Source organism: Sturnira hondurensis, unplaced genomic scaffold (assembly GCF_014824575.4).
Source record: "Sturnira hondurensis isolate 20B ecotype Veracruz unplaced genomic scaffold, ASM1482457v3 Scaffold0021143, whole genome shotgun sequence".
NCBI lineage: Eukaryota > Metazoa > Chordata > Mammalia > Chiroptera > Phyllostomidae > Sturnira > Sturnira hondurensis.
This window is the reverse complement of record NW_028093774.1, coordinates 7,035,675-7,056,261: the sequence shown is the minus strand read 5'-3', so window position 1 is coordinate 7,056,261 and position 20,587 is coordinate 7,035,675. Positions and strand designations below refer to the sequence as shown.

The following is a 20,587-nucleotide window of genomic DNA, read 5'->3' as shown; positions in this document are numbered from 1 at the left end:
CGGCCGGAGCCACGGGGTGCACCGCAGGGGCTCAGCCGTGCCACAGCAGGGAGGGGGGAGCGCTCGGAGGGCCATCTGGTGCCTGATGAGCTTGACAGACCACGCCACGGCTCCTTGTGACTTGAAGATCAATCCAAAGTGTGGCCCGTTTCGAGGGCCTGTTCCTCTCCTGGCTGACCCTGCCCGGGCCCTGGCTGGAGGGCTACTCACGCAGCGCAGGGAGAACAGCCCTCGGCCAGGCTCTCCCCATGTGTGCCTAGAGCAGGGACGGAGAGAGTGGGGACACTGGGAGCTGCGAACCAAGGAGACTGGGAAGCCAAGACAGGTCGGAAGGGGTCAGAGTGACCCTCAGTGCCATTTCCTTGGGCAGTGGAAGGATGCCCAGTGCCTCTAAAGGTGGCCTGGCCAGGCCTTCACAGGCTGCTAGCCAGACACCCTGGGCCCCACCCACTCTGTTCCGACACACAGCCCTGGTGAGGAGCCATCACGTCCCCCTGTGGGGGAAGGGGAGCAAGGAGAGGAAGATCAGTTTTTTGTCCCCAGTTTACAAAATAAGAGGAACGAATGACAAGATTAATCTCCAAATACCCAGTCACTCGATGGTGTGGCCAGGGGCTACGGCCACATTTTCTTCAGGTCCCTTCGCTTAATCTTCATGTCTCTCTGGGGAAAGGGGTCGGGGCTTGCCACAGAGCTGCAGATGGTGGAGCAGGCCCTGTTACAGTTCCCGTGCCCTTGTCACCTCCTCAGAGCTCCAGGCCCGACTGCCCCGTCCAAGGAGCCGCCCTCATGCAGGGGTGCCCCAGGACCCTCTTCATCTGGTGCCACAACGAGTCCTTTTCTCATCTCTTTCCTGATGTGCGGTTTCTCCCACTAAAATATAAGTACACGAGGACCGGACGTGTGGCTGACCGGTCCCTCGCCAGGGCTGGGTGCACGGCAGGTTCACCCACGGAAATATGGCATTTATCAAACCTCAGAGGCTCTGGGTGAGAGACCAGCAAACTGCAGGCCACATCTGGCCTGCCACCTGTGTTTATAAATAAAATTTTATTGGAACACAGTCATGCCCATTCATTTACATAGTGTCCCTAATGCTTTCACAGTTCAGTGGCAGCACCAGATAACCACGATGGAGCTGGAAATACTCACTCTCTGGCCTCTTGCAGAAAAAGCCCGTTGACCCCTGTACGTGTCAGGCAGCTCTGTTCTTTTACAACCTCTGCCCCCTGCCCCGACTAAGGGAGGAAGGTCCCTGATGGGGAGGGTCACCAGGGCGCTGTGTCCACAGAGTGAAGGAACAAGAAACAAGCCCATTGTACGGGGGGGAGAGCAGAGGAGGTGCAGAGAGGGAGGGGGCTCCCCGTGACTGAACCACAGGCAGAGAAGGGAGGTGTCCCTGGTGGCTGGCACCGTCCGACGTCACTCCCTGCCTGAGAGCCTGACTTCAGCTGCAGCCGACACAGCCTGGAAGGTGCCACTGGCCGCAGGCACACTGGACTCCAGAGACATTAGGGACGGCAAAACCAAAGTGCACCTGAGAAGCCCAAGAGCAGGGCAGCTGTGGAGGGAAGGACCTGTCCCCTCTACCCCATGTCCTGGAGAATCCTGCTCAACTGCTCTCAGCAGCTGACGTCACGGTGGGTCCGGGGGCCCCCCAAACTGGGCAAAAAGGACCAGAGAATGGGAGTGAGGGCTGGGAAGGGCCCAGAGCCCCCGGCCCCCGCCAACCGGTCCAGCTCAAAGGGCCACCATCAGGTTGCGCTTCTCATCAGAAAGACAGTGCGCTTGGGAGAAGAACGAAGCTGCGGCAGCTCCCCGGGCAACGCCCCGAAGACACGGGGTCGGCTTTGGGGACGGAAGACGGACAAGGTGGAAGGTACTTGGCTTGCCTCAGCACAAGAAATGTCTCTCCATCAGCTCGGTGGGTCTACCTACTCATTCATTTGGCCCAGTCTGCATTTTATCGTGAACTGGCCACTTGAAAGCGGTCACAGGACACGCTGACCTGGCGCCCTCGCCCTGAGACAGACGACACAGAGCCTGCCCTCCGCTGGTCACTGGCCCAGCCCTGTGCAACCAGGAGGAAAAGGGGACACTTTTCGTGTGGAAAGGAAGGCAACTGTGGAACATTTCTTTCAGAGATGGAGTGATTTCGTTTAAAAAAGGAAACCACCTAAGGTATAAGTGCTCTCAACCCAATGCATTTTCCAAAGACTTAAAGTATATATTTTTTAAAAATAAGAAAAATAATAAAGTGAAACTTTGAAAAAATATCAGCCGCCCCGTGGCCCACAATTTACAAGAACGCCTCTTGTTCCCAAGCAGTCACATAGAAAAGGACTTGCAGACACCTGTCGGCCCAGCTCCAGGTCAGCCCGTCCCAGTGCGGGTGGGGAGGTGGGGGGGCTGGGGTGGGATGAGGCCTGGGCGGCGCTGAACCCCGACAGCCGTCTAGGGCCCTGGAGTGTGTCTGCAGGAAGGATGGCTGAGAGGAGGACAAAAACTGCTGGGCTTCAATCAAGGAAGTGGCCCGAAGCCACGGGGTTGTGACAGGTAGTCCCAGCAGAGGGACTTTAGGGAAACCTGTCTGTCTGCTGTGGGGTGGGGGAGAGCACAGCCCGGACGCCCCACCGAGTGGCAGCGGGCTCCCCTCGCAGAGCCTGGGCACTGAGCAACAAGGCCAGGGCCAGCAAATGCCTCCGAGGGGCCTCTGGGAAAGCTAGGCTCACTCTGTTCCAGACGCCGCCCCATTCCAAAGGTTTTCGGAAATTGCCTTGGCGATGCCTTCAGAAACACTGGGGCGTTCTTTCAAGCAGCCCCAGTACGAGCAAACCCTCACCCTAGTGTCCATTTTGGAAATGGCCATGGGTCCGTGGGTGTCAGGTGAGCCGCTAAAGAAAAGCTGGTGGAGCCACCAGCCTCCCTGGAAGACCCCTCGGGTGCCCCAAACGGCGGCAGCATCCTGCCAGCGCCACTGCCACGTGACCTCCAAGGGGCACTCAGGTCTCTCAGCCTGTGGGACACAAGTCGCTTCACCTTCAGATCATCGCTGCCCCTTCCAGAGACAGCGCGGGGGGCAGGGGCTAGCGCCCAGGGCAGCTGGACAGGGCGGGGGGTGGTTACCTGACATGCCCGCCGAGAAGTTCTTGAGTGAGGGCCTCTGGACCACCGTGTAGGACTCGCCGACCACGAACACTTTGTACAGGACAGCGTTATGGTTGATGAAATTCTGGACCACGCAGGGCGGCTGGACGGCGCTCAGGCCCTCCTGGTTGAACACAATGGCCATCTGGGGGGACAAGGCTCTGTTGGCACACCCGTCCCCTGCTGCGGGGCCGCCTCCGCCCTGCGGCAGGAAGACTCGGGAAGTGCGGAGAGACCATGGCAGCCCCGCTCCATCAGGCTCGCCGTGTCAGGCCGGGCTGGCCGCACAGCAGAGCTCCGCTGCTCACACTGCAGTCCGGGAACAGGACCCCCGGTGTTGTGCCATGTGACCCTTACGACACCCTTCAGGGACCTTCCACGAAGGCCCAGGGGTGGGAGGCAGAAAACAGGAGACTGTGGAACCGGGGCCGGGAGGCCTGGGGTCGGGGCCCGCAGGTGGTGAGGGCCGCCCCTCACCGAGCACCCACCACAGGCCCCGTTCTCCCCACTGTGTGAGCCACCTGGTGGTGTCCCCACAAGGCACCTCCAAGGCAGTGTTGTCATGCCCACAGTGACTCTCCCTGGACTTTGGACGGGAGCAGAGGCAGCAGGAGGGCTGGGCGTGGGTCACGCAGGCAGGGGCTTATCTTGTTTAGCTCCACTCCTGTCACCTGTCCGACAGCACCAGCCACCATGGGACAGGCTCCGGGTGGGGTGCTCTGGGCTTTGGCTCAGTGGTTTAAAACCAAGTGGGGGGACACTCCACTGTGGAGCACTTGGCTTGAAAACAAAGCGCTGAACTGAACAGCCCTGTGAGCACACCAGCCTCGCATTTAGGTACCCTCAGAGGCTGAGCAGCTCGCAGCCGGGGTCCTCCTTGCTCCACTTGGCATCCCCGGCAACCCTGCTCAGGCGGGCTGTGGAGACCCACGGGAGGGGGTGCCCCTCTCGGGCAAAGAACTGCCCAGGAGACAGGGGGCCCACAGCGCCAAGGCCCTGGGAGTCTCCACACTCAGGCTGTCCACCTTAAGGGAGGCCTCCCCAAAACAGCACACTGTGGGTTGGAGGGGGGTGCGTGTATGGGTTGGAGCCAGATTGAGAGGCTGAGAGGTGCAACAGCCTCCCCTGAGGGCACTGGCCCGGTGCCTGAGGACCCAACCCAGCACCACGGCCCCTCCGGCAATGACCCAGCAGACGCAGCGAGCACTTCTTGGGCAGGGCTGGGCTGAGCTCACGCGGCCGCTCCCCGATACTTCACAGCCACCCTCAGAGCCCTGGTTAAAAGCCTGGGCCAGGCGCTCAGAGAGTAGGCGGAGCACAGGGCCGGGCCTGGCACGGGTCCATGTGAGTGGCAGTGTGCCTCCCTCCCCACAGGCCTGATGGGCTGCGCTGATTGGGCCGGTGCGATCACACTGGGACCGTGGCCACCCTTCCATCCTGACGCCCCAGACAAACAGAGGAGCTGCTTGGGTGAACAGGGCAGGCGAAGGGCTGGCAGGCAGGGGCTGGTGCCTGCGAGGACAGCGTGGGCTCTGGGGACACAGTCTGGCTGCTCTGAGCCTTCCTGCTCCCTCCCAGAGCCTGGCACGGAGCCCAGGCATCCCGGGCGGGGAAGGCTCCGAGAGGGCTCCCAAACTCTGGAGACAGCTGACCTCTGCAGCAGGCCATGGCCCCTGCCCCCACACTCCTTCCCAGGAGCAGAGATGCCTGTGGCCTCGCAGCCCCCATCACAGCACGCAGCGCAGCATGACGCCAGGGTCTGTTTAAAGACACTTCCCCACAAACGCACGCCAGGGGCAAGGGACACTGCTGGGGTCATCTGTGGTCAGTGGAGAGGTCTCGGGGACCAGCTCCGTGGTGGGCTCCCAGGGCCAGACTCTCCCAGAGGGTCTGCTCTGTGGCTCAAGCATCTGCTGTCCAGCACGCCCACCCCTGTGCCTAACCGGGGAGGCCTCCAGCCTGGGCCTTGTGGGTACCACATGCAAGGGGCCATGGAGGGCTGAGGGCCACGTATGCCCCAGGTGTGGCTCCCGAGGACGGTGAGGGCAGTGAAGACCCATTGGAGTCCTCGATCCTCTTGCCCCCCAAAGGCCTCTGCATGTATCGCCTGCATCTCAGCCGGCTGGTGCTGTCTGCCTTGGGCATTCTGTCTCCCACCTGGGGTCAGACTCACAACTTCAGCACCCATCCCCTGGCACCTGAGGTGGGGTCGGGAATGGCCCTGGGTGAATAAAGAATGGACGAGAGGGTGCAGGGAGGATGCCCTTTCCTCCTCCGGGAGCAGGACAAGGAGCGGGACGCGGGGGCAGCAGGGCCAGGAGCAGCCATGTCAGGTGTTCAGATCTCCCACTCACCTCATGCGAGTTGGTGCCGTGGGCCACTCTGGTCTTGCAAACTGTGGTGGGTGGGGAGAGAGAAGCGGAGAGCAATCAGTGAGGTCACTCATCCACAAAGCCCGACCTGATGGGTCCAATGGGAAACTCGGACTTCCAGGGGCCCCTCGGGGGAGGGGCAGGTGGGGCCAGGAGACAAGCGGGCTGGACAGGGAGGGCACCAGCACTCAGGCTGAGCTGGGCCGAAGAGTACCTTCTGTCCACACCGCCCGAGGACCCATTTCCACAGTGTGTGTGGGGGAGGGGGGAGGGGCAGGACGGGAGGGAAAGACCCAAGGCCAGGCCCTCCCTGGGAGAGAAGTCCTTTATCCACCCTCCAAAAGTTTAAAGCCAGGGGCCACAATAGCCCCACAAGGCCCACGGCCTGCCCGCCCGCCCAGCTGGGCCCCGGGCAGCACGCACTGAAGGGGAAGGCCAGGCCGTTCTTCTCCAGGAGCCGCATGGTGTCGTCCCCACACAGACTCGTCAGCTCCATGAAGGGCGGCGAGCAGATCCTGTCGTCTGCGGGCGGAGGAGACACCGAGTCATCGCACTGACACCAGCAGCCCAGGGCCCAGTTCCTGGGGCCAACCCACCCCTCCAGGGCCCCCCTCAACCTCGCTCTCCCGATCTGATACCCCAAACTCCACAGGTGTGTGTGAACACGAACACACACACACATCAATGCATTTTAAAATTACACCATCTGCCCTGGCTGGTGTGGCTCAGTGGACTGAGTGCTGGCCTTTGAACCAAAGGGTCGGCGGTTTGATTCCAAGTCAGGGCACATGCCTGGGTTTCAGGCCGGTAGGGAGCGTGTGAGAGGCAACCACACATTGACGTTTCTCTCCCTCTCTTCCTTCCTCCTTCTCCTCTCTCTAAGAATAATCTTTAAAAAAATTATGCCTCCTAATAACATTTCTATAATTATAAAGCCAACATATAATTGTCCAACCAGAGATCCAGGAAAAGTAAAAGCCACACACATTCCCACCACCTCCTTTGCCTTAATTGAGGCACATGCACATTACTACACATAGAGCTTTACAAGTGAATACTGTTGCATAACCCGAATTTTCACTCAATAAACTAAGAACATTTTTCTGGCTCCTTAAAGACTCCCCCGCCCGCCACACGCTGTATCGGCTTAACAGCGATCACAGGACTGAGCCTGCACACTGAGCCCTCGGCGCCGTCCAGCACTGCACCGTGGCTTTGCTCGCATCCCGTCTGAAGTCTGCAAAACGACCCCCAGGAGGAAACCGAGGCTGGGAGATTGCAGGGCGCGCCAGCGGTGGCTGCACAGCCACGCCTTCCCTTGGCAAGGCCAGCGGGGCTCCAGCCCCGTCCAATCAGCCAAGGCCTGCTCTGTCTCGCTTCCCAACTCCTTCAAGCACGCCCACCACCCTCCTCCAGCCCCCACCCAGCGCTGCCTGCTTCCGTGGCTTCCTCCTCATCACCTGGGCCTCCTGGGCCTCCTGAGCTGGACGCCCACCCAGTGGATTCTAGGCATGTGGTTTTTGGAAAAGATCTGGGAGCTGAGCCTGCCCTGTTCACCGGACACCTCCAGCCGGTGCCAGGCCCTGAGTGAGGGCAAATTCGTGGCATAACAAATGCATTCCGACGCTGCCTACTGAGTGTCCAGTTACATTACTGGTTTGTTATTACTGCTTCTCGTCTAGTGCCCCTCCCTGATCAGACCACCTCAGGAGGTGGGACCACCCTGTCCTTCTGGGCACAGGGTCCGAGAAAGCTCGGCATTAGTGGGGTGGGGGCACCCCACACACACACACGAGCTTGGAAACTGAACCAAAGTAAACAAGCAGAACGGCTCGTCTCCCACAGCCGTTCAGCCACTCGGCCGGCCAGGAGGTCAGTGGATCAAGCCCAGGCCGAGGTCCAGCCTGGCACACCTCATAAGACGGAGGCCAAGCATCGCACAGCGTACGTTAAAGGGGTTTCAATGCCCCTCCTTAACCCCTCACCCCCCAAAGCCCAAACTCCAACTAGGCAAGAGTGTGGGCCAATTTTGGGGCTGCAGAGCTTCCGAGGGACCCCAGGAGGGTAGCCTGGAGCCAGAGCTGGCCAAGCCCTGGCAGACGGCGCCCCAGGCCCCCCACAGAGCGTTCACCCACACTGAAATAGAGGCCCAAGGTCACATGAAGGTCAGCGCTGGAGCCAGGATGAAGGGCCAGGCTCCCACGGCAGGCCAGAAAAAGGGAAATCGGGGAAATCAGGGTGGGGATACGCCCTGGCTCTTGGCTGGAGGCCATTCTCTAAACCAGCCCATTTCTGCACCCCTAGCCTTGATCTGAGCTGGGGTGTGGGCTCTGGGGATAGGCTAGCAGACCTTCTATGACTGCAGAGGGAGGGAGCAGGCATACAAAGGCTCAGGGCTGCAGACACACGCCCTGCAGTCCAGCCCCAACGGACAGACATGACTCAGGCCCCAATACGCAAGGTGCTGCAGGGCAGGCTTAGCACAGGCTCTCACCTGGGCTGGCAGTGCCCCGCCTCGCCCGTCCTCTCAGGGGGAGACTCAGAGCCGGCCTCGGGCCAACAGGCAGAGTCCCAGAAGAGTTCCTAGGCTCCCCGCCACAAGACTTTCCAGAGCAGGTGACTCATCCCAGCTTTTATGTTGGCCTTGCAACGACCTCCTCAACCTCTCCCATCCCAGCCCACCGGAACTTTCACACAACCTCACTGCTAATGGTCCACACCTTGGCGAGCCGCACCTGCACTTGCCGTGTGCCAGACACTGCCCCACAGTCTGCAAAGCCCCGTGGGTGCTCTCACAGGAACCCCATGAGGAAGCAGACGCCCCACTTCACACAGGAGGGCAACGGGGCACAGAGAGGCGGCGTCCCTCACACAGTGGGCGCTGCAGCTGCACGGCTCACACCTGGGCAGTTGGCTCCTGAGTCCGTGCCATTGACCACGGCCTCCCCAGCAGAAAGAGCACCCTCTGTACGAGGACAGAGGGGAAGAAACCCCGAGATCCTAACGACAGATGCAGAAAAAGCACTTGATAAAGTCTAACGTGCCCCTCGTGATAGAAACATTCAACAAAATATGAATTGAAGGGAACATTCTCAGTCTGATCGAAGGGCACCAACAAGAATCCACAGAAACTCCCTCCCTGTGGTGAAAGACAGGACTGACTCTCTGCCCAAGGTCAGGAGCAGGACCAGGACTCCACTCCGGGTGTGTTCAACACTGCACTGGAGGCGGTGGCCAGGGCAATTAGGCAAGAAAAGGAAATAAGAAGCACCCAAGCTGGAAAAGAAGGAGCAGATAACACATTCGTGTGTAAATAAAATCCCAGGGAATTCACACGCAAAAAAACAAAAATGATTAGAGTGAATGAATGAGTTCAGCAAAACTGCAGGGCACAAGACCAATACTCAAAAAAGCCATTGTATTTCTATACCCTGGCAATGAACAATCCAAATGGGAAATTAAGAAAATAATTACACTTCAGTTGTATCAAAAGATACTGAAAAATAAACTTAACAAAGATTTACACTTGAAACCAACAAACTGTTGAAAGAAATTAAAGAAAATTCCCAAACGACCAGATAAGCTATGTTCATGGATAGAAAATGTAAGATTATTAAGCTGGCAAAATGCCCACAATGCCACCTGCGTCAAAATCCAGTTTTGTGCAGGAACTGACAAGGTGACCCTAAAATGGAAGTGATCCTTCACCCGAAAATGCCGTGGGCCCAGACAGCCAAAACAACCCTGAAAAGGAAGAGCACAGCTGGGAGGACTCGCGCATGCCATTCTAAAGCTCACTAAACGCCACGCAGTCCAGAGAGCGTGGCGGCCACCTCATAGATCAGCCACCTATGGGGGTGATGAAAATGTTCACAGTAAGATAGTGGGTAGTGGCCGTACCACTTTGCGAATATATTCAAAACTCATGAATCATATGTATACTTTCAAAAGGTGGATTTTATGGTAAGTGAACTATATCAATAAAAACAGAAAACTGCTCCATGGGACACCGGGCTAAGTGAATGTCACACGAAGTGCCTCCTTAAATCCACCAGCAAACCCGCAGAATCCCGCCCGCCACCCGGCCAGATCCAGGGTGAAGCCAGAGGAGGGCAGGGGAGTGCCCCCTGGAAGTGCCGGGGGTCCAGATGAAGTGCACAGACAAGACGTAGCCAATGAATGGGACACATCCAGCATTAGGTCAGATACCCTCACCTTTCCAAAATTTTAGGTTCTGATCTATGAGGTGGCAGCCTGGGAGGTACAGGACCCAGCAGAGGTGGCAAAGGACCAACTGCGCCAAGGAAGAGGGGCACACGCACACTGTCACGGTCTTCTTCTGCCGTCCTACACGTGGAGCTTGCTGACCACCCCCGAGCAGCAGGCACCACTGGCTGCGGACCCCATTGCTGCTCCAGGGGTGGGGCTGAGACCGAGACCACCGCCCGCTCGCACTGCCGGGAAGAGCCCTCGGTCCAAGCTCAGTCGCCCAGCCTTGGGCGAAGGCAGTGCCGGGCCCACAGGCAGGGACCCATGGCCCTCGCTCGGCCTGCCCCCTCTCCAGCAAGCCACGAAGGGGTTCACTGCTTGAGCCACCTTCGGGGGACTTGCAGCCAAAACCCTCTGACATGCCTGTGAGACCACCACCCATTAGAAACGACGACTGTGGTTTTAGCAACCACCCAATGAAGAAGCGTGCTGGGACTCAACAAGATCCTAGGAGCTGGAGACACAGTCATGGTCACGACCAAGCACAGGCGCCCCTGCCCTTGTGGTGTTTGCCTTCCGGCGCAGGGGCCGGACAACAAACCAGACTGATTTCCTGACGGATACGATGGACTGCCAGGCAGGGTCGGCAGCGAACGCAAAGCACAAGGGGTACCGGGGAAAGCGTGGGCACAATTGGGCAGCCCCTCACTGAGCAAGGACACGGGAGCATGAGGGAGTGGGCCATGCATCTGAGCCGATGAGGGAACCAGGCCCTGCAGCGCCTTGGTGGCAGCAGAGGTTCCCCCAGCTCCACCCCAGGAAACTCGCCTCATTGCCAGCAGCTCCTGGCCCCAGAGACCGAACAAAGGCCCTTCCACAGGCAGCGCTGGGAGCCCGGGAGGCCGTTTCTGGCTCCTAAGAAAGGCTGTGTCGCTTGTTTATTCACCGTCTGTATGTCTGGATGGGGGTTGGAAAGGGGCTTTTTTGGGTGAGATGGGGGTTGTGTTCTGTTAAGAGCTGAAACAGAGCCCCTGGGAAACTGAACACCCCCTTCTCCCTTCTTTGCCTCTGGTGTCAGAGTGAGAAGCTGGAGGCCCTTGGAGATGGGACGTGGTGCACCCAGGTCCACGAGTCTGGGGGAGAATAGTTCAAGGCCACACGCAAGTTACTGGCAGGCCCCAGGTGAGACCTCAGGTGTCCCGAGTCACACAACACTGCCCTGCATACTCTGCCAGTGGCCACACTCTCATCCAACTGGTGGCAGCTGCTACAGGGCCAGCAAGAAGACAAATGACGGATGACAAACAGGACTACCAGAGGGACAGCTGGGGGTGGCCGCGTGGGCAGGTGGTACTGTGAGGTTGCCACCTGACTTTGGGCCCCGGGCCAGCTCCCCACCGGCTACACGCTTTGGAAATGATGGAACTCTGCTGGGTCTTGCTCTCCCATCTATAAACTGGGAGCCTGGCCTCCCCAAGGGGCTGCTGGGAGGCCTGGTACCCAACAGGCACCCAGCAGTGGCAGCTGGGCAAAGTCACCTGGGGACACCCACAGGAGAGCAGGTAGATTGAGTCGGGGCCATGGTCCGTGTCCAGCTGCCAGCCTCCCCCTCATTGGCAGGGCCAATGCACGTAGCTGTGAGGGAAGCCTCAGTGGGCACTGTGGTGTTGGGCCTGGGGACAGCTGTGACGAGGCTCTGCATCGGGTCCCTTCTCTTGGACAGGCTGAGCTTCCTCACCCAGACGGCACCTGATGCAAACCAGACCCAGGGCAGGGACGGTCCCTGAGCGCTGGAATCCTCTGAGGCTTCTGTGACGGGCAGAGTCACAGAGGCGAGGATGACGGCCATGAGTCAGGGCTGTGCTGAGGGGCGAGGAGCTGGACGGCAGCCCAGGGCGGGGGCCCAGGCAGCCAGGCGACATCAGCTCACCTGGAACGTGCCTCAGGAGGACTGAATATGTTGTGGGCTGTCCACCTCACTAGAACATCCCTTCCACGGGGGCATGGCCTTGTGGTTTCAGTCACCACCACGAGCCCAGTGCCCAGAATGCTGCCCGGCACGTGGCAGGGGCCACCCTGTGGGGCAAAGGGGTGGGCAGCAGCCTAAAGCACAAGGCCGGCTCCTCGGGAATGCGGGCCCCGTCAGAACAGACGCAGGGCCTGGGTCGGCCTGCCGCGCGGCCCACACAGCTCCCTCTGTCCGCTCTCCCCCGCCCCGAGGCCCGCCCCGAGGCCTGCCCCGAGGCCTGCCCCGGCCACGGTGTGTTCCATTTCAAAACGGAGCAGCAGCCACGGCTACCGACCACGTGGCCAGTCACACCTCGGACCCTCCCGGGCACGAGCAGCTTGTTTATCTTCCCTGCAGCCACGGCAACGCAACTTTGTCTTTTAACTGTTTTGACTGAGTGCTGCCACCAGTATTTTCCCACGACTTTGCGTGTCCCAGTCACCTGACGGGTGCCATTTCCCCCCGGAGTCCGACATTTACATCTGTGCCCATCCCCCGCCCCCGCAGGCAGGACCTCGATGACCACCTCTCGGCCGAGTCTGGTGCTGGTGCCAAACCACGCCCACAGACCAGGCTCCCAGAAGCCGGCTTCTGGGTCCATGGGAACTGACATTTCTACGGTTCTTGCCACGCTGTGTCGTGATGTGTCCCCATGTGTCCCAAAGGTCAGGGCTTCGCCGGGCATCGGCCACGGAGGGTGCTCACCCACCCCCCACAGCCCTGGGGCAGTATCACGAAGGAGGATGACAGCCAACATGGCGAATGATCCCACTCAGCACTGAGGTCACTCTGCCGCCAGCGAGCCTCCCAACTGAGCGTGCCGAGGCACGCAGCCCCCGGCCCCCCGCACACAGCGAGCTAAGGCCTGGACGTGGGCCCGAGACCGGCATGCACTTCCAGCAGCTCCCCAGGCCCTCCAGGCAGCCTCTCAGGTCCTGGGCTCCCGACCAGTAGAACGGGGTCGTATTACATCAGTCCTGCCCGCTTGCTGGAGTCACAGTAAGAATCAGGGACAAGAAAAAAAGTGTTGCGGAATCTGCAAAATGCCAAGTAAAGAAGCCAGCGCTTCTGGGGGCGCAGGCAAGGGCCTGGTGCTGCCACCTGCTCACACTGTCCTGGCAAGGTGAGGGGCAGCTCTGGGACCAGTGCCACCATGAGCTGGGCTGTGGCGAGGGGCGCTTTGCCGTCCCCAGCTCCTAGCAGGGGCAGAAGTGGACCCAAGGGGAGCAGCCTGGCCCCGGGCGTGCTGGAGGAGGGCCAGGACACGGGTGGCAGCAGCCCCAGCCCTGGCACTAGGGAGCGTGTGCGTAGGAGGGCAGTCTTCTCGCTGCGTCCCGGAAAGGCCAGGGAGGGCTCTGCGGAGGTGGTGACAGCCCAGTGGGCATTGGTGGAAGTGGGAAATCCAACCCATTCCAACCCACGGAGCTGCTGCACCAACCAGGGTCCCCTCCTTTCAGGCAGACTGTGGGCCCCGTGAAGCAGGGGCTTTGTCTGCTATCTTCACAGCCAACGAAGGAAACAAACACTGGGACTCCCGCCTCTCCTGGCCCCAGGCCCCCAGATGCTGCCCCTCTGAGCTGGGTGGGGTCCTGCTTTCCTGGGCTCCTCCCGGTTCCCAAGGTCCCGTGTTGTATGGCAGGAAACAGCCCTATGCAGGAGGGGCGAGGAGGTCCATTGTGTCACTGAATGGGGGCCGGGGAGAGAACAGGACTCAGGGAAAAACAAATGCCCTGATTCGCAAGACCTGAGCCTCTGCACAAGCTGGTCCTCCTGCCCAGCAAGCCCTTTCTTCCAGCCCTGCCTTGGCCTGAGAAACCCCTGCTTTCCTCCGCCCCGTGGGTCAGGCTGCTCCCTCTTCTATGTGCCCCCTTCCCGCACACCTAGGAGGAGGCCCCTCTGCTGGGCTCGCTCTGGGCCCTGTGGGCTGACTGACAATGGGCCCCTCTGCACACACTGGGCACCCTGGAGGGTCTTCAGGGGCCTCAGGCTGCCTGGGTTTGAGTCCCAGCTCCACCTCGTACAAGCTGCGTGACTCTGGCCAAGTAACTTCGCCCGCCTCCATTTCCTCGCTGGAAAATGAGGACAACAGTAGCTACTTCACAGGGTCGTCCCCTCCCCCACATTTGAAACAGTTCCTAAACACAGCTCCACCCCAGGGTCTGGGCAGCTGCCATGGCCCCGGCCCACCCAGCACCACGCATCGCCCCGGGCCTGTCCTCCTGGGATGTGGATGGGGCAGGCGCGAGGCCCGGCACCAGGTGGGGCTTCCTCCCAGCAGCTCTACTCCGTGCTCCTGGGGTTGAAGCAAACAAGTCTTTTTGGAACCCAAACCCCATAACTGTCATCTTCCCACAAAGCACCAGATGCCTGGTGTCCTGCCACCACCTAACCGCGACCACACGCAGCTGCAGGTCCCCAATCACCTGTACAGTGAGGCCGCTCAGTTCAAGACCTGCTCACAGACACTCAGGTGAAAGTCTTTCCAGGCCTCTGCAGTCTGACCTGATTGCCTCCTGTCACGGGCTGCGCTACGTCCCCCCACAGTCATGTGTTGAAGTCCTAAACCCCGGACCCCCATGATGTGATTGTGTTTAAAGACAGGGCCTTTTAAAGTGGTGATTACGTGAAGGTACTTCAGAGTGGACCCGAATACCTAGGGCCCAGTCCGAGCAGGGTCCTCGTGAGAAGAGATTAGGACAGCGATACATACAGAAGAGCAACCATGAAAAGACACAGGGAGGGGACAACCACTTAGCAGCCAAGGAAAGAGGCCTTAGAAGAAACAAGCCTTGACCTTGGACTTCCAGCCTCTACAAGTGCGAGAACCTGAGTGCCTGTTGTTTAAGCCACCAGTCCGTGGTGCTCTGTCATGGCGGCCCAAGCAGACCAACACACTTCCCAGCTCCTCTCGAAACGCAGAGCCCAAGGTCGTTGCCAGCTTCACCCGGGCTCCACGTGGAGGGGTCTCCTCTCCAAATGCCACACACACCTCTGGGACTCCCCTCTCCCACAGCAACAACCGACTCGTCCCTGCATCCTCGAGTTCCCTGGAGGCCCCCGGGGACAGCTGTCTGGCGACACTGCCCCTCCCAATGGCACCTGGCCAGGCCTCTGCTACCAGCAGCCTCGTCTGTTCCAGCACCACCTTTCTCACATGCTGCAGCCTTAGTTGGTGGCTCAGCTCTTGCACCCTATTAAATTTCCACCTCTGGGTCCCGAGTCAGTAACCAGACAGCACATTCCTTGGGGTCAGGACCGGCCTTACCCCGGCCCAGCACTGTTCGGAGGAGGCAGGCATCAGCGAGAACCATCACGTGTGAGATGAAACAAAAGCGAGCTGTAAGCACTGGAAGCAAGAGGAGAGGGGAAGCACGGAGCTGCAGAACCAACCAGCACAGGGAAAGAAAGGGGGGCTGCAACTTCCCAGATGGCCACTGTGTGGCGCTGTTGGCCTGGCACAGCACTGTAACTGTGGCCGCAAACTTTAGGGAACAAAGCTGGGAGAGCCTGGCCCACCAATCAGCAGGCTCCAGTGTTCCTGACTCAGCCTCTGATCGGCCAAAGTCACCTTTCCTCTGCTGTTAACTTGTTAAGGGGCAGGAGCCATGTGCTCTTGAATCCTAGACAGGAAAAGACATCCTGCATGTTCTGGGTGAACCAAGTGTCAGCAGCTTTGAAAACAACCCCAGCAGCTTTCTGGCTCATGATACGGCAGCTGCCCCAGTCATTCGGAATTATGGAGAACGGATGGGAATGCAGGCACTGGCCTGGGCCAGGAGGAGAGGAAATGGAACTGGCCTCCAACCTACGGCCGGACCTGAGACTGCAGGGGGTGGCCCCTGTCCTCCCTGCGACGCCCTGTGCCCAGCCGCTGACCTGGCCAGGGAGGGGCCCTGCACCCCATTCTAGCCCCACTTCATGCTCCCCCTCACCTTCTCTCTCAGGGGTGGCTGGGGCTCTCGGGGGAGACCCTTACTGCCCAGGTCTCCACCCACCCTTCCTCAGCCTCCAGATTGGTCAGAACACAGGATCTTAGTTGCTGATTCTCCCAGTTACACTTAAAATTGTCCCTTGCTCTGTCTCCACATGCCCCCTAATATGTCCTTCCAGCCATTCTGCATTCCCTTCACAATAGGTGACGCACGTCTCCCTGTAGCCCGAGGGCCCCTGGAGGCTGGGTGGCTGGATCTGGGGGAGGAGGGTAGTTGGGCTTCAAAAGGTGAAAACAACTGAACGATAGGTCGTATGGATCTTCGTGCCCATATCCAGGCCTGGGTGAGATTGGATTGAAACAGTAAGTTTAGTTTTGTTTAAGACATGAAACTTTGTGGATGGCCCTCACAAGCCAGCAAGCCCTAGGGATGTGGGGCCTGGGGAGTCTGACTCTTGGAGACCGCTAGGAAAAACCCACCAGTGCTCCGTGTCCGTCCCAGGAGAAACAGACCCTCCCTCCCCCTCCTGACCCCTTGTAGGCCACTCAGGACAGCCTGGGCACGTCTGACCTTGAGAAAGTCACCTCTCCGTGCCTTAGTTCACTGATCTGTAAGATGGGGGAAGAGCAAGCCCACCAGGCATGAGGGTCAAAGGAGTTGCTACAGGAACAGACCCGAAGCAGGCACCAGGTGGCAGATCCCACCATCCCCTCTGTATGATTATTCAAAGCCCCACCATCTCAGTAAGTCCAGGGTCATCTCCGAAAGCCCAGCTGCTCTGCGTGGAGATGGACGAAGAGTGCTTTTTCCTGCCCAGACAATGCTCCCCGCATCAAGCGAAAAGGAGGGAGACGGCCTGCCCACCCAGCCATGCGCCAGGGCAGGACTCAGACTCGGGGACCAGGAGCAAACGTCCAAGCCACCCCAGAGGGTCATCACTCACTTGGTGTCAGAATACATGACTTTGAGAAGCACCCCGTGCTTAGAATATGAAGTTGGGTCTGGGCTCTTGGGCCCCAGCAGGGCCAGAGACACAGAGCCGAGGACTGCCCTGGGCCCAGGCTGAGCCAGCAGGGCGGGAAATCCATCTTCTCCAAAAGCCTGAGGGCAGGGTGAGGGAGGCGGGGCTCGGACTGACTCCCGGATGCTCCGGGGTGGTGGCAGGACCAGTGAGAAGGCCTGACCCCAGTCCTGCGCCCAGCACTGGCTGGGGTCTCCCCGAAGTGACCATTCTCTGTTCCTGATGCTAACTTGTACTCTCTTACCTGCCTGGCCTAGGCCCCTGCTGTACCTGTCCCCAGGAAGCCTTCTTCCCTTCACACCTTGGCTGCTGAAACGGATTCTTGGTTGCTAAAGCTCAGAGTCTGGGAGGCTTATTGGTGCTGGCTGACTATGAGCCCCTCCACTCTGCCTTCTCTCAGCACCATGAAGATACCCACTCGATGCCTGTCACCAGTGCCCGTCAATGCCACCTCTCCAATCTCTCTGGGCCCTGTCCCCTCTACTCTAGCGCACTGCCACCACCCCTCACCTCACCAGGCCCTCAGTGTCTCTCCCCCAGCCGGGCAGCAGCCTCCCAGCCTCCACCTGCAAGCTCAGCCCACACTGGTGCATGGGGCCCCTGGGACTCGGCCGAGACCGGCCAGCAGCACAGATAGCCCATGTGTCCTGAATTCCTGTCACCCTCCGGAAGTGCGGCCCCCCTTCTCCAGTGCGCCCAGTCTCACACCCCCTTCCAATAGCACCTCCTCCACAGCCTGTTACCACAGACAACCAGGAACACCCCGTCCTCTGGCCCCAAGCGCATCAGCCCACCTGCCACAGGTCAGCACTCATTGCCTCTTCCCGGTGTGTCAGCTTCCTGATTGCTGAAAACACCTTTTCTTTTGCACATGTATTGAACACCTGCTATGTCCCAGGCACTGCCCTGGGGATTCAAGGTCCCCAAAGATACACTTCCTGTCCTTAAGGCCTTCGGTCATATGGGGAAGAGAGGAGTGAGCCAATGTGACCAAACAGGGGGATGGACTGTGACCAAGGGCAGCGGGGCCTGTGGGAACCGAGAGGGGAGCACTGAGGCCCACACAGGAAAGGAAGTGTGCAGCAAGGAGGGCTGCCTGGAGGAGACAGCCTGAGCCAACTCCCAAAGCTGGAGATGGTGAAGATGGTTCAGGAAGAGGAAATCAAGGACAAAGATCAAGGGTCAAGAGGGGGCTGCCTTAGAGGTCTGGCATGGCTGCAGTGAGGGGAGAGAGGGCCAATAGGGCAAGACATGTCCCCTGGGAGGGGTGGGCAGGGGCCCCATTCCCCAAGATGTCCAGAACTGGTCACACAGACGGAGACACTTCAGATCGATTAAAGTCAACATAGAAGTGTGCAAGGAAAAACTACCCGGTGTGCTCGGGCCCGGGTGGACGTTCAGGAGCCCCGCCCACTTGCGGAGACAGCTGCTGGACCCAGGGTCTGCCCCGTGGCAGCTGCTCCCAGTGATTTACGGCCCCTTCCGGCCCCGTGGGCACTGGCCGCCCCTGCTCAGCTCCGACTCCCAAATGCAGCGGCCCTTCTGGTTTTCAAGACATTATAAAAATAATGTTTGAAGGGCTCTCTCTGGCAGTACACATTCTAAAAGCAGCGCAGAAAATGTGAGCTTGGCCCCAGGGCCAAGAGGGAACTTCATCAACGAAACCGTTCATGTTCTGAAACAGTGAGGCAATTTCCTTAAATACAAAAAGGGCTCTAATGAAACCAGTAAGAAAAAGGCCAACAACCCAACAGAACACTGGGCCAATGACATGAAAAGGCTCTCACACCGAAATACACAAGGCTACCGCACGAAGAGATGCTCAATCTTGCCAATAGCGGACGAGAAGCAAGTTGAGACAGGCACGGTTTCCCTGGCAGGCAGGCCCAGTGCGGGGCGAGGTTCTCCGGACCTTCTGAAGATCCATTTTGAGCACAGTCTGCCAATGTGGGAAATGTTTATAACGATCTTTGACCTAGAAACTCCACTTCTAGGGATTGATTTTTCAGAAATATGCAAAGATCTATGTTTATGGCACCCCAGTTTATGTTTCTTAAAAAAACCCAAACTGGGGTTTTTACGACCCCATAAGCCCAACGTAAGCAAGCAAGTGACGAGGCCACCATTCACACGCTGAGCAGTGTCGCCTCGAAAGGGACGGGGCATCTCCAACCTCCAGCATCGTTCTGGGCCCAGAATGGTGGAGAGGAACCAGACACCCATCACGTGAGAAAAAGCTGGTATGAGAACATATGTAATGTAACCCTGTTTCTGTTTGTTTCTAAAGCACAAGCGTACTTGTTTGGGTATGAGAAAGGTCAGGAAGGACGGATTCCGCCCTGTGAGGAGTGGCTACCTCCGGGAAGTGAGGCCGAGGCTACCCACGTCTGAGTCACCAGCGATCAGGGCTGTGGGTGCTGGGGGCCCCGGAGGTGGGCAGCCCTTGGGAGGCCTGCAGTCCAGGGATTCCTCACGTGTGCTGGGTGGGGCTGGCTTCTCCCAGGAGCCCTGAGAGAGAGGGAGGGGACCCAAGACCAATGAGGCAGAAGCGGCTACGTGCCTCACTGTTCCGTGGACTCTGGGACACACGTGTTCTTCACTTTCCATCACTGAGATGTTCCATCGCAACTGGCGCTCCGCCTGCCCTGGGGTGGGGGTAGTTCACCGTGGAGCCCGGCATGATGCTGCTCTGCAGACCCTCCACCTGCCCTTGAATGTGGGGTCTGGGTGGCTGGAAGTGGCCAACGTGAGACTGAGGACAGTGTTTCTCCCATATACCCCGAAGTCTGGCAGACAAACCGGGAGCCAAGCACCCACCCAAAGGCAACCCCTCCCCCAGGGCCACCAGCTCCAGGAGTTTGACCCGGCCTGGCCAGGAGCCCTGTCCTCCCTCCCACCAGGCCCCCTGATGGGGCACAGCCCCCTCCGCCTCACCCCACGGGCAGGGCAGGCAGGCATCATCGGAACCAGCTCCTCAGTAACCCACTGTGGTGGGGAGAGCTTCCCTAGTGGGCTGATCCGCAATCCAGCCGCCTGCACAAAGCCAAGGCTAGACGCTGGCCTGGACTGAGGACAGGCAGTCCGCAGGGACCAACAGCCCACCTTCTCTGTCCTCCTCGACTGTGCCCACCAGCTCCTGCCACACGCCTCCCACCCAACCCCCAGGCTCCCGGCAGGACCACGGAGAGGGAGCCGACAGCACCTTCCTGTGGCTGCACAAGCTGCAGGGAATAGGACCTGGCCTTCCGCACACCTTTCCCCTGGAGGCGGTGACCACATCTCACAACAAGCAAACAACTCACGGGGGGCAGTGACTGCCCAGGCCCCAACGGGGGGCTGGGATTCGAGCCCAAGCTTGTAGGCACCAAAGCCCTGTTCTCCTCCCCAACCCCATGCGTTGCTGCCCTCAAAGAGAAGGGGCAGGATTTCTGCTTCCTCCGTAACCACGCAAGGCGGAGACACGGTGACCGAGGCAGCGCTGCCAAGTGTCCAGTGGCCACCAGGGACCTCCTCTGGTCAGTGCCACCGCCTGGACACCAGAGGGCACCCAAGAGCAGTGCCAGCTGCCAGTGTGGAAGGTACCAGTAGTCTGGCATCACCGGTCCCAGGCAGAAGAGCCCACAACTGTACCCACTGTATCCCTCAAGGCCTCGGGTCCCCCCGCGCCCTGCCAGGCTGGTGGAGGAGGCAACACACATGAGGGCTGGGAGCCTCGCATTCAGGAACCGCTGGCTCAGTGCACAGCCAGCGGCGTGGCTACAAATCCCTAACAGCTCTGCGGCTCAGCCAACCTAAGCTCACTGCACTTGAGTGTCCTCGCGGCCATGGGGCGATAGCAGAACCTTTCCCACGGGGTCACCGTGAGAACGAAATCAGCTGATACGCAGAAAGTGGTTTG

General features: G+C 59.4%; 1 protein-coding gene across 6 annotated transcripts in view; it reads right to left on the bottom strand.

Annotated features, from left to right (window-relative positions):
* Positions 1-20,587, bottom strand: part of ITPK1 (inositol-tetrakisphosphate 1-kinase) — a 128,365-nt gene that overhangs the window by 10,820 nt on the left and 96,958 nt on the right. For all 6 annotated transcript variants that reach the window (XM_037031215.1, XM_037031216.1, XM_037031218.1 and 3 more), the window contains 3 exons: positions 5,943-6,041; positions 5,502-5,542; positions 3,127-3,292 (listed from right to left, as the gene is read on the bottom strand). In XM_037031215.1, the coding sequence (XP_036887110.1) occupies positions 3,127-3,292; positions 5,502-5,542; positions 5,943-6,041 (306 nt within the window). The remainder of the gene's footprint in view (positions 1-3,126; positions 3,293-5,501; positions 5,543-5,942; positions 6,042-20,587) is intronic.